This window comes from Centruroides sculpturatus, unplaced genomic scaffold (assembly GCF_000671375.1).
Source record: "Centruroides sculpturatus isolate CEXI.00-Female unplaced genomic scaffold, Cexi_2.0 scaffold438, whole genome shotgun sequence".
Taxonomy (NCBI): domain Eukaryota; kingdom Metazoa; phylum Arthropoda; class Arachnida; order Scorpiones; family Buthidae; genus Centruroides; species Centruroides sculpturatus.
The window spans coordinates 350752-363677 of record NW_019384671.1 but is presented as its reverse complement, the minus strand read 5'-3'; the positions used below and the strand labels follow the sequence as shown (position 1 = coordinate 363677).

General features: G+C 31.6%; 1 protein-coding gene across 1 annotated transcript in view; it reads left to right on the top strand.

Moving 5' to 3' along the window:
- Positions 1-12926, top strand: part of LOC111626711 (dnaJ homolog subfamily A member 2-like) — a 69209-nt gene that overhangs the window by 39472 nt on the left and 16811 nt on the right. Inside the window, exons 4-5 of the mRNA XM_023370193.1 lie at positions 1699-1816; positions 1896-1976. Of these exons, the coding sequence (XP_023225961.1) occupies positions 1699-1816; positions 1896-1976 (199 nt within the window). The remainder of the gene's footprint in view (positions 1-1698; positions 1817-1895; positions 1977-12926) is intronic.

Below are 12926 nucleotides of genomic sequence, written 5' to 3'. Positions count from 1 at the left end.
AATTAACAAAAAAAAATTATATATATATATAATTTGTTTATTACTGATTTGTGAGATACTCAAATAGATCACCATGTTTCTTGTTTATAACTTGTGACAGTTTACTACTTTATACACTCTTTTCTGTGTATTTGAGGACTGTAACAATAGAATTCTGTTAAATTCAGATGTCAATTGTTTTGTTTGTTATTTATAATTCTGTTTGTTGCCATAGCAACAATTTCAAATAAGTAAGAATTTCGTTATTGGTTTTATTAAAGTAACTGTGCTGTGGCTTTAAACAACAAATAGACCGTCACGAATCAGTTGTTGACAAATGGCTGGAAAAACCCAAGATGTTTTGTACCAAAACAGCTACAAATTTCTGAAGTATGATGAACTAAAGTGTTAAATAGGTATTATAAGACAGTGTCCATTACTCAGCCAGGTTTCGATGGAAAATATGGTTCTTTCTGTTCAAAATTCGACCAGAATGCTGCAATTTTTTGAAAGTGACTTTGATTATGTCACTAAGAGATGCTGCAAACAAATGTGAAACTAATCAATGGTTCAGAGGGCTAAATAACATGCAAGTATGAAGTTATGTAAAAATAAAAATTACCTAAGTGACTGAAAAACAAAACAAGGTAATTAAATCTCAAGCTTAAAAGTTATATTCATTAATTAGCAAGAAGAATGCTTGTTTAGTTTTAGATGACGAAACATACTTGACAGCTGACTTCTCAACACTTCGAGGCATATTCTGTTATAGAATGTTTGAAGGAGATGTTCTTCCAGAATTTTAAACATCAATCAGTGTCAAAAAGTTTAGCTCAAAATATCCCAATTTCCAATGTGGATTGAAAAGTTTGTCATTTTTGACAGAAGGAAACATTAGTGCTGATAGTTATATTAATGAATGTTTAAAAATATACTCTTTTAAGAAATCATGGTGTTCATATTTTGTTTTGCCAGATTGGCAGTGATATACTTTGGAAGATCCACAATAAGTTGGCTGGAAGATTATCATTACAGTCATTACTTGCCATTTAAATTATTATATACATGATGTGCACAATTTATACCATTGTACAAAATTCATAAATAAAGTATAAGATACAAACATAGCTGTGCTTTTTCCATGGAAGGCAGTAGAGTGAGTAATTCAACATTTATTACTTGCAATATACTTATAGCTGGAATTTTACATGTTAGAAAATACCCAGTTTTTCATAAATGTATCTGGTTTAATAAGCAGCATTTAAAAGTATTACGATATTTAAATATTTAGACAAATCATTCTAATAAAGCATAATATCTTGTTAAAGTGCTGTTTATTAATTCATGTCACTTAAGTTTAGGAAGGATCTTGCCATTCCACGTTGCTGCAATATAAGTCCTTGCTTCTCCAATCTTGTTATTTGTGTTTCATCACCACAGAATTGATATCACTATGGTAAGATGAAACACATACAGGTGTTTTACCAGAAACTTTGACTATTGGTTTTGTGAGTCACTGGATGTTTAGAGATCAGTCAATATTGTGACAAGTTTACTTTCAATTGAATGCATTTGCTTGAACAGTTAAAGCATAAAAAATTTGATTGAAATTTTGGAAAGTTAACTTTTTAGACAACTAGATACAATTTATACAAACCTGCTAATTGCACTCAATTTTAAATGTTTTAATTTATTAATACATTTTTTGTTTTATTTCAGGATTTGGAGCCGAGGATCTCTTTTCCCACATCTTCGGAGGTGGTCTGTTTGGCGGAATGGGAATGGGTTCGGGTCGAAGAAGAAAGCAACGTGGCGAAGACACCATACATCCATTAAAGTAAGAATGAATAACTTCGTTAGATTTTTTACAGGTTACAAAGTACACTGTTCCATTTTAAGAAATTTAAATACTTTAGGGTCTCTTTAGAGGACATGTATAATGGAAAGACTGCTAAACTACAACTCAGCAAGAATGTTATCTGCAGAACTTGTGAAGGGTAAGTGATTATATTCAGAATGTTTTCCTTTTTTATCCTAAACTTCTACATGTATACACATACAAAAATACTTAATATTTATTAATGGAGTAAATTTTTTATTGTCTATCTACAGTTTGTCTATTTGGAAACATTTTGTTTCTGAAATTATGCCGTTTAATTTTTTTTTTAATCTCTGATTTAGAGGAAAACGATTTTAAGAGATTTTTAAACATTTATCCATTATTAAATATAAAACTTATTTATATAATAAATTTGTCTAAGTGGCTGTCCATAAATGACATCCACACTCTATGGAAGGGGTTAAGATAGCTCGGACAAGGGGGTTGGCTTCAGCAGACATCATATTATTTCATTAAAATTTGTACAGTTTATGTGTTATTCATAAAGTGATGATGGTTTAATATTATAAAAACACATATTTAACAATCCAGCAAACAAAATTTACTAAATTCAAAATGTTTTCGATCATTTTAACTGATGTTTTTCAGTTAACTCAAAATAGAACACTAACATTCAGTAGAACGTAAATATGAAATGAGACTTGAAATAAATACATAAATAAATGAACATGTGCATGTGGAAAGTATAATAAATAAATGCAGAAATAATATAAATAAGATGAAAGTGTCACTTAATAAAATAAAAGTAAACAAACAATGTCTCGTAATAACATTAATCTTTGTAAAAAGACCACCACGCGGTAGCTAATATGTCTGCATCTCTATATTTCTATGGTTGATGCAACCAGTTCTCCTATGTCAGGAGAACCAGTAATAATGGTTTAAGGGGGAGATCAGATTTTGTTGGATGTCCAAAGAGAGAAGCAGGTTACAGAAACTGGAACAAGAGCGGGAAGTAAAAATTTCAAGAAAAATGTGGATGTAATTTATGGACAGCCCCTAACCTGATGATTATTTTAACTACCAAATGAATGGCAAATTCTTTTTCCATCTATAAGGCTAAAAAGTTACTAATCAGTTCAGCAGGTGGCACTATTCTAAAATTATCTATTTATAATTTATATTTAACAAGAAATGATAGCCTAGCAGCTTGACTCTGCTAAATTTCATAGTAATCATTTAACCTTATAGCCTGATAAAAAAAAATATACCTATTTGTTTGATATTTAAAACTTATTTAGTTAGTTAATTATAACTTATTAGTAGGAAGGAATCAAAAGATGACAAATCATTTCCCAGTTTAAGTACAAACTATTCTTATATTTCCACTTTCATAATATTTGTTCAAAGAATTTTCTTGTATTAAACTTATATTACTTAAAATAAATTTAATTGATGGAGGATAATTTCTGTTGTTGTGTCTGGAATATATCTATAATTTATTGAAAAGACAAAATGATTTGATTATTTGAAATGAACCATTAAGGAAATGGAGGAAAAATATTTAGATATGACTATTTTGTGTTCTCATTAATCAATGTAAATGTGTACTTTGGATCAATCATTATTGCTAGTAGATGAGGCATTATTCACCTTTTTCATGCTGTTTGAGTCCATTGCTGTTGACCTGTCTGATGAATAAAATTGTGATCTGTATAGCTTTAATGTTAGTGTTTTACATTTATAAATTAATCATTATTTACTATTTGATTGTGGCAAACATAGAATTGTAATATAACTCTAAAAAGCACAAATCATAGCTTGAAAGGAGGAAAGAACATTTTGTTAATTTGGTTTGAACAAAATGTTTAATTGTGGACACTTTCAATTGCTTAATGGACCATCTTTAAGCTTGTGAAAAGTGATTATTTTTCTGTTTTCAAATGATACATTTTCTGTGTGTTTTAGTAAATGCAAAAGTAATTTTATGCATTACCGTTTTTTGTTATCTTTTCCTGAAGAAAGACATCAACATCCATCTGTTAAGCAGATATGTAACATGTCTCATTTGTAAGTCATGCAGAGAGAAATCTGCTTTTGGCAGGTTTGCATGTTCTGGGTGAAAATAGCAACCATAATTTAGTTTGTTTAGTACTTTACAACTTACTTTCAATTTTTACTTGTGACTTAAACTTTTCCTGGAATAATGAAACTAATTTAAAATGATGAATTATAGTACCAAATAATAAGTTGTATGCAATACTGTAGGCATAACTGATCAGCTTATGGACAACTTATAGGTTTTGTGTGCAATACCCCTACATATAACTTCATTGCCATTACAAATTTCTCACTGCACAGTAACTTTTCGGATCCCTGTATTATGATAATATGTAACTGCGATATCAGTTCAAATCTGTCCAGACAATTACAATGACAGTTTATTCTTTTCTATACTTTGACCATTACAAGCATAACTTGATTTAACACTACCACATACTCATCTTTGAAATTGATACTAAATTTGAATGTAGTATTTAACTGAAGAACTGAGTCTACAAACAAGTTCGAGAATTTGAAACTAGTGATTTTGTGATAGAAATGTTATCTACAATAGATTTAGTAATTTGCAGGTACAGAACAATTCTGTGTTTAACATTTTGTTTATAAGTACAATAGAGCATCGATTATCCGAATACCTATCAACTGAAACATTGGTTAACCAAAAGCGCTCCAATTGGCAAATTCAAATTTTCACTAGTGCAGTATTTGACTATGTCTTGGGTTACTCCAATATTATTTTTGTTGGTGTGCGTGTTTTAGCTGGCAGCACTGGTGCGACCATATTGTATTGTTAAAAATCATTTCTTATTATTATTATAAAAAATATTATTGAAAAAATATAAAAACCAAAAAAGTTATATTTCGGAAGTTAATCTAGTGTGAAAAATGTTTCGATTCATACACGTCGAGAGGGTACTTAAGGATGCACCAGTACTTGAATGAGGCTTTTTCTTCCCATCATGAGCTATATTCTAGGACCTTGCATCATGAGTGGTGTGTTTTGCTTCAGCTCATCAGAGAATATAGCTCAAGCGGCTGACATATCCAGATAAACTCAAGAAAAAGAAAGAGTTTTGCTAGTTTTCTGTTGTGTTTTTCTGAGGACTGTGTTGTCGGGATGTGTGTCATGCTGAATCGGAACGTTTTTGATACTAGATTAACTTCCGAAATGTAATTTTTTTGTTTTTATATTTTTCAATATTTTTATTTTGTTTGTGCAAAATAAAGAAATAATTTTTAACAATACAATAGCCATGATTATTATTTTAAAAAATTTTTGTTAGGCATAACATTGACAAAAATCCAACGCGAAGCGACAAGCAATGGAGAAAACTTTCAACAGGGGATAGGTTAATATATTTTTTCATACATGATCAGTTATCCGAACAACCCCAGTCCCGAATTGCTTTGGATAATCAATGCTCTACTGTATTTGTTGGCATTTTGAACGAGATGCTGTTTAAAAGAGCACTATGTTAAAGTTTAACTGTAGTTATTTTTAAAGTACAATAATGTTCAGATGTCAATTTTATTTTGTTGACAGAAATATCAGCATAGTTAATTTTATAATTTCAAATAGTTTTATGCTTGTGACAATTATTGTTGAGTCAGGATTTTAGATTATATACAAGACATTTCTGAATGTGGGTCACCTGCTTCATTGATAACTTAGAGGCTTAGTGTACATAGGTGGCTACCATAAAAATTCAATAGTCTATTATATCAATATGGCAGTGTCTTATGTATCATATGCAAACTGGTAATATTGAGGTAGAATAACATAGTGTGCTAAACCAGTTACTATAGCCATAATTGGTAGATTAACTGGTCTTTCAACTACATATCTTTGCTAGTTGCTAAAATCAACTAGAGACAAATGTTTGGGTTTGTTAATTTTTCACGTACTTTGCTTTATACCCAGTACATCAATTGGCAAAGCTTATAGCTTCGATATAAGAAACCTCCTCGAGATTTGATTAATGTAAATGTCTTCTCTGGTGCGGCATCTTCAGGTTTTGCTGTTAATATATTTTTGCATTCATCACAACCAAGTGATGGCAGTAGATGATAAACATTGTAACCTCCTAAATAATGTAGGATAAACTTAAATGTTTCTGGTGCACAATAATCATGATCTAATAATTCACTATTAATAGGATCTCCATAGGACAGGCTTGGATTACAAAGCAAATTTTTTAAATGTTGTTCTAATTGTTCTTGAACTTCCTTAAATGGTTTTTTGTTGTAAAGTACTTTGTTATTTTTACGCCTTTTACAACGATTAGCGACACGATTTTGTGCCGGAAATAGTCGTTACCTAACGGGTACTTTACAATGATTCGCATTAGTGTGCCTGGCCTGGACTTTAAGCGTGCACTGAAAGAAATAATGACAAAGTTAGTCAAAACCAATCCAATATTTAATAATTCTAATAATGACTATGTACAAAAATTAGTAACAATCAAACAACAAATTTATTCAAAGAAAATCAATAAGAAATCAACCCGACCAAAAACTCAAATCAATCTATTTGCTAACTTAAATCTATTCCCCTTTGGAACTCTACAAAAAATTCAAAGACTTAACTTATGCACAACAATTCTTATGAACTAAGGTCCTAATCGTCACCTCAGTATATTAGGAACCTTTTTCCTCAACTTTCAAGACTTTTTGATCTTCACTCCACAAATCGAATAACTTCAAATCGCCTTGGAACTACTTTATCGCTATTGGACACCTCTTGTCGTTCACTGCTACAAAGCTCACCATGCTTATTTCTAACAGAAGCTCACCTCGGATATCTTCACTTGAGGTTCAGACTTTATACTATGAGGTGATGTCACAATTCTGATTGGGATCACTCCCGTCATTTACATTATGACTCTGAAGAAGATTTTTTAAAGATTACAGATTGGAAGCAATTGTTTGATGAGTGCTTAGATACTAGTCGGTGTCAAGCGTACTGCTTGGTGTCTGGTGGCTCAAAAATCCCTTTTGATTACTGCTTCCAATCTGTAATCGGAATGCTTCCCATCTATATAACCATTCTAGAGATTTTTCAATAACTTATTTTAAAAAAGTTGTTAATTAAAACATTTATAGTTTTTCCTAGTGAATCATTACTATTACCTTGAGATCATTTGAATCATGTCTGATTCCATCCTGTGGCAATCTGCGATTTAAAGCATCAAAAAGAGCATTGATGTGACGTATGAAACTTATTATAATATCTGCATTCTTTAGGATAGCAACCTAATACTGTTTATAAAACAGCATAGCATCAACAAAAGTATTACTAAATATCGATAAAGAAATGAGATAAATAAAAGTATTCTTATCAAATCAGATTACACAAGTAAAAATAAAAAAGTGTTACTTGAGCTGCCAGCAATACTCATTCTCTGGAAGTTATTGGGATTAACATGTATTACTGTCATTTTGGGACGTGCCTTTAATCCCTTTGGTAATTTGGAATCTTCGTCAACAAGTGCTATAATGCTGCAATTCTACCCTTCCTTCAGGAAACTAAAAGTAAAAATGCAAAATAATGCAATGGCTTATATTATAAATTAGGTGAAAACACTTTATTTTCTTAGTTTTACCTGAAAGTATCTACTTTTCAAAAGATTGTTTCGCATACATTTTAAAATATGTGGTTCATCGATAATAGCCAGTACTTGTCTATCTGCAGCAGGGTTTGTAAATGAGCATTGTATATTATTTGTGTCTGCACAAATTCCTAGAGCTTTTAAAGCTGCTTTGTTTGTGCTGGCACCATCACAGACTATTGCACCACACTGTTCTAAATGAATAATTGCTTGCAAAATAAGTTTTGCAACAGTACAACCTTCTACGGAGCTTTTTGAACAGAATGTGTTAATACATTGTACCCAACTAGCAAAGTGAGGTCTGAACGTAAACACTAGGCCATAATCATCTGCTGTAAATTCACTTTGTGGCAACACAGAATTGTCATCACAATCAATAAGTCCAATCATTTCACAAGTAGCTTTTGAAAGTTCTATATGTTTTTGAAGTGTGATTTCATCAAAAATTAAAACTCTGGCATTCTGTTTGTGAGAATAGTCTCCAATTTTGTCTTTAAAATAACAAAAAGATCATCATCAAATCCAAATTTGGCATTAATGCCTCTGATATATTGATGCAGTGTAGACTGACAAGGTAAAGGAAAGTAATCATTATTTCTCAAAAGTTCATAGACAGATGATGACCTAATTTTTAAAAGCAAACAGTCAAGTAACCAATTAATGTCATATCTCATACCCTTTTTGCTTTTTATATGACATGCTTTCAGCATGCGCTCTGTTACAAGTTTCTGTCTCGGTGATAAGGAATCAAGTTTATCAGCCAACAACTGTTTTATTTTAAGTTTAGTATTTTCTTGATGAAGCTTGAGATTTTCTGTTTGAAGAGTTTTCAGTTTCTTCCTACAGATCATCTTTTGCTTTCTGCGCCGATACAAATCCTCTTTGACTTTTAACAATTCAGACTGCAAAGCAGAGATTTTATTGACATATAACAGCTCAGGATGCTGTGTAATTGCTGCTTCAGATGTGGAGGGTTCTATTTCCTTGTCTACAGTTGTTACTTGAGAGTGTGTATCATGCAAATCTAATGATAAAAAAAAATATCAGACAATTAATCTTAAAGTATTTATAAGGAAAGGTAACACTTTAGCAGTATATACCACAGAGAGAGAGCCCTCAGTGAATCACAGTGTTTCTCACAAACCCAGCTCAATCTTTAGTTAACATTTGTCTTACATGTGCACCTCCAATCTCAATACTTTCCATTTGACACACATAGTTAATACAAATTATATAAAATTGTTTCAATAATGCTTTCACAAGAAGTGAGTAATGAGAATCTTTACTAAACTCAAAAACTCTGGAAAAACTCTGGCAAACAAACACCTTCTTTATGCTGATCTAAACTGTAACGCTGTTAGATTGTTGTTGTTACCACCACTATTTCTAATCGCAGAAAAAATAATTCAATGTGATCTTGGCTGAATTTTTTTTGTAAGAAGGTAATACAATAATGGCTTTTCACTCCAAACATGTTGATTTACTTTGTTATATACTTTTTTTTATTAGACCAATTATTGGAGTCGTCCTTCTTCCCTTAAGAAGTGGACAGTTTCTATAATCATTCAGTTTACTGAAGTAATCAACTCCTTCATTAATAATTTCAAACATTAGTTTTTGTTTGTTTGTGACTGCACTCTTTGTCCATCTCCCCATTGGGTGACAAGAATTAAGCAAATATATCATTTACTTTCATGTGAATTCAGCCATTGCAGCAACATTATTAAAGCCTTCTATGCAATTTTCTTTACGCATATATAAAAGTATTATGTACTGTACAGATCTATTTAATGTCTGTGATGTTATATTTACCTTCATTTTTTGTCTCCACCATTTAATATGATATGATTTGTTTATTCAAGACATAAAGACCTTCTTTATTCTGTAAGTTATATAACTGAATAAAATATTGCCATTTAATAATTCTATGATCATCTCACCCATCTTTAGAACTTTAGGATAAGCCGAAAGATTCCTCATCGATTTCAACATACGATATTAATGGCCTACATTACTAAAACGCTGATGTTTTAATAGATTACGAAGCAGTCTATTAAAGTTATTTTCTATCATTATAGCATCAAATTTAGAAGCATTTCTCTGAGCCTTTGAATAATGTTTGTTTGAATTAGACTGCTGTATTTAAGTTTCTTTTGTAGCTGTTCACATTTCTGTCTTGTTAAAATTAACGTTACATACACTTCTTTGGAGATGGCAAACAATGTGTGTGATCACGAGAGACTGATACTTTATATTCTATTTTTGCAATTTTTTCTTTACTGGCTTTGAAATAAAGTCTTTAGATGTTTTTTTTTTTCTGAACATTTTATTGCAAGGATTTTTTGAAGATGTGGAGGAAATGAAAAAATTGTAGGAACAGAATTTGGTTGTAAATATCTTCTATCATTATTATAATTTAAGTATGCTTCTTCAAAATGAGATGATCAAATTTTACTATTATTGCTTGGTTTCCAACGATCGCAACATTTTATTAGATAGAAGAGTACAGTGTCAGCAAATATAATTATAATTTACTTGTGAAATGAAATTCTTGAATCTTGTAACTGTTGGCATGATTGATAGTGGCACAAAAATGTGGCATGGTTATTTCTTATGATACACTTCAGTTTCAACCCCCTGAAACTGTCGTGCCTTCCTTCTCTTCAATTAGCTTCAAAAAGTGGTGTGTAATCACTGCTAATAACACTGTGTTTTATCTTGTTGGGTAATACATACAAAAATGCTCAATAAAAAAACAAAAAAGACCAGACAATAGTATTAAATTTTATTCTTTACTTTGTGGCTGTTCTTGTACCCTAGTATTGTGTTTAATGTGTCCACTTTTGCTTCATTTATCAGTTGACTTTTGCTTGTGACTTTTTACACTGTTCACTTTTAAATTCACAAGGGGCAAAACAACATTAGTGTGGGAAATTCCATCCTCTGTCATCACTCTGTATGGCTACTTGCTTATATGAATAGTGGATGAATGCATTTCTTGAGTCATACTTGACCAAACTAAGTGTTTGCACTTGTAGTTTGGCTTTCACAAGACATTTTACTTTAAATAGTCAAAAATATGGATAAAAGTCACTGTATCATTGCAAAAATGATGAAAGTATTAAATTAGAATTTCTAGAGTTACAAATGCAACATGTCATTGCAACATTACATCGTTATAACGCCATTTTTATTTTTGGTTTAAATATTTTGTAATATTCCTTTGTTAGATATTGCCTACGTTGACTTACGTATAGCTTTCAATATGTGTACATCTTATTGTGTGTGTCACAAATCTAATTTTAGACAATTTGACATTATTCTCTTCATCATGTTAGTATGCTATATTCTATTAAATTTTCATGATGTGTTTGTAGAGAAATTTAATGCTGTGACAATGTGCGAAGTGCCTATGCTTTGGCTCCATGGGACCGAAGGGTCAACGCCGCATTTCAAATGACAAAGTTTGTCAGGACTGACACCACTGTGTCTTTTGGAACAGACTTGATGACCACTAATTTTGTTTTTGCATGAAAAGTCACGTTTGTAGGCACTTGGATCCAGGACATGAGAGACAGCACGGATTAAGGAAGTGCATCATACACAATTCTAACAATAGCAAATATCCATTTATTAAGCTATTTACAAGTAATCAAAACATGCAATGTACAATTGAAGGGTGGAACATTATGATTATTTGCTACTTATTTTCTTAAGGTTAATATTTTGTAATAAAGGCTACGTCCACGATATTAACTAATTCAATAATTCTAAGTTGGAGACAGTGTTTACATAGATATCTGGTAAAGGATCTGAAGATGTGTTGTCAATATGATGGATTGATGGAGTTCATGAAACAATGGATTGATGGAGGAATGAGGCATCAATGGCTGAATTGTTGGAGGGAGGAAAGTCACTTAGGTAGATAGGTATCTGAGTGCTTGGGTAATTCTGGCAAGCGTGAACTTTTGATGGTCATAGACTCCTCAATCCGATGAACTCTCCGTCAAGTGAACAAACATCTGTCATCATCAGTCATTGCCTTTTATTGGGGTCCTCCCTCTTTTCTCCATTGCCCTTTTTCGGCAATGTTGCAATGTTTATGTCCAATAGCAATTTCTCATTGCTAAGTTCCTGGTGACACATTCGGTGTATCATCTTGAAAGGGAAATGACTCCACAGAGGAATAAAATCATATCCCTTACAATTTTAACAATCGTGGGAAAAATGATAGCAAGTTTTAATTTCAAAAATTAAATTTTCACCCAGAAAACTTTTGTCAAGTCTGGGCTCTCGCACTTTATTTGGATAATTGTTTCTTTGCGTGTTTTGTTTTCATATACATGGGTATAAAAGTGTTTGTATTATCATCATTTAAATTATAATTACAGCTGCATCATACCATACCACCATACTGAAATATGAAAGTCAAATCAAAACTTCAGTGTTTTCTGACTCGACAGTCTTAACATTAAAACTGTCGAGTCAGAATTAACATTAAGACAGTAAAACATTAAGAATGTTAGTGTGTTTGCATAGCTACCGAAAATTTGTTCAGTATAGTCTTGAAGTACCCTGGTTATAACCATGAGTAAAAAGTATGGAAATATGCATAAATTAAAATTATGGCATTTTGCTCATTATAATTGTGAACTTGTTATATCCATGTGCATTATAACCGAGTTTGACTGTATAATATCAACTTATAAGTTTATGTGATATTTATGGATCAATATTCTTTTTGTTTTTTGGACAATAAGAAAAGTAAAAAGTCTGAAACATTCAAAAGTTAGCTAAAGATAACTCAAACCAAATTCAGTATTGCATTATAATTTCTCGGCTAAGTGGAAATTTTGTAACATTAAGAAATTCTGCTTTCTGCATATTATATTTGAAACGACAAAAAGTGTGTAGTGTATGTGTGTGTCTGTGCCTAAGCTTTATAACTGCTTTCACACTTAGGACTGTCAGACATAAATATGGAAAAACCAATTCCAACCGCATGTTTCTTTCTGTTTGTTTGCTTTTTTGTTTACGCACTTAATACCAACATAATCACCAAAATCCATGCAAACAGTCACGATTACTTCAATTTCATGTGTAAAAATGGAGTGATCGTCTGCTGACAAAACATGGAGTTACATTAGGATAAAAGATGATGCTAAGCAACACTAGCGTCAGTTTTATTCTGTGATTGATGCATCAGTGCCTGGCAGTTGATGTTAAAAATCCACATTCTCAGTGACTGATGAATGATCTGATTCATTATTCAACTGAATCTGTGGCCCATCTTCCACGGTGCTGTCTCTAATAAATGATGCTTGACACTGTCTTGCTGTCAGAAACTTTGAGAATTATTCTGGGCAGAACTAGAACACTATTAGGATTGTGACAAATGGTTTGAGTTTAAAACGCTTGCTTCGGATGTGAATTGC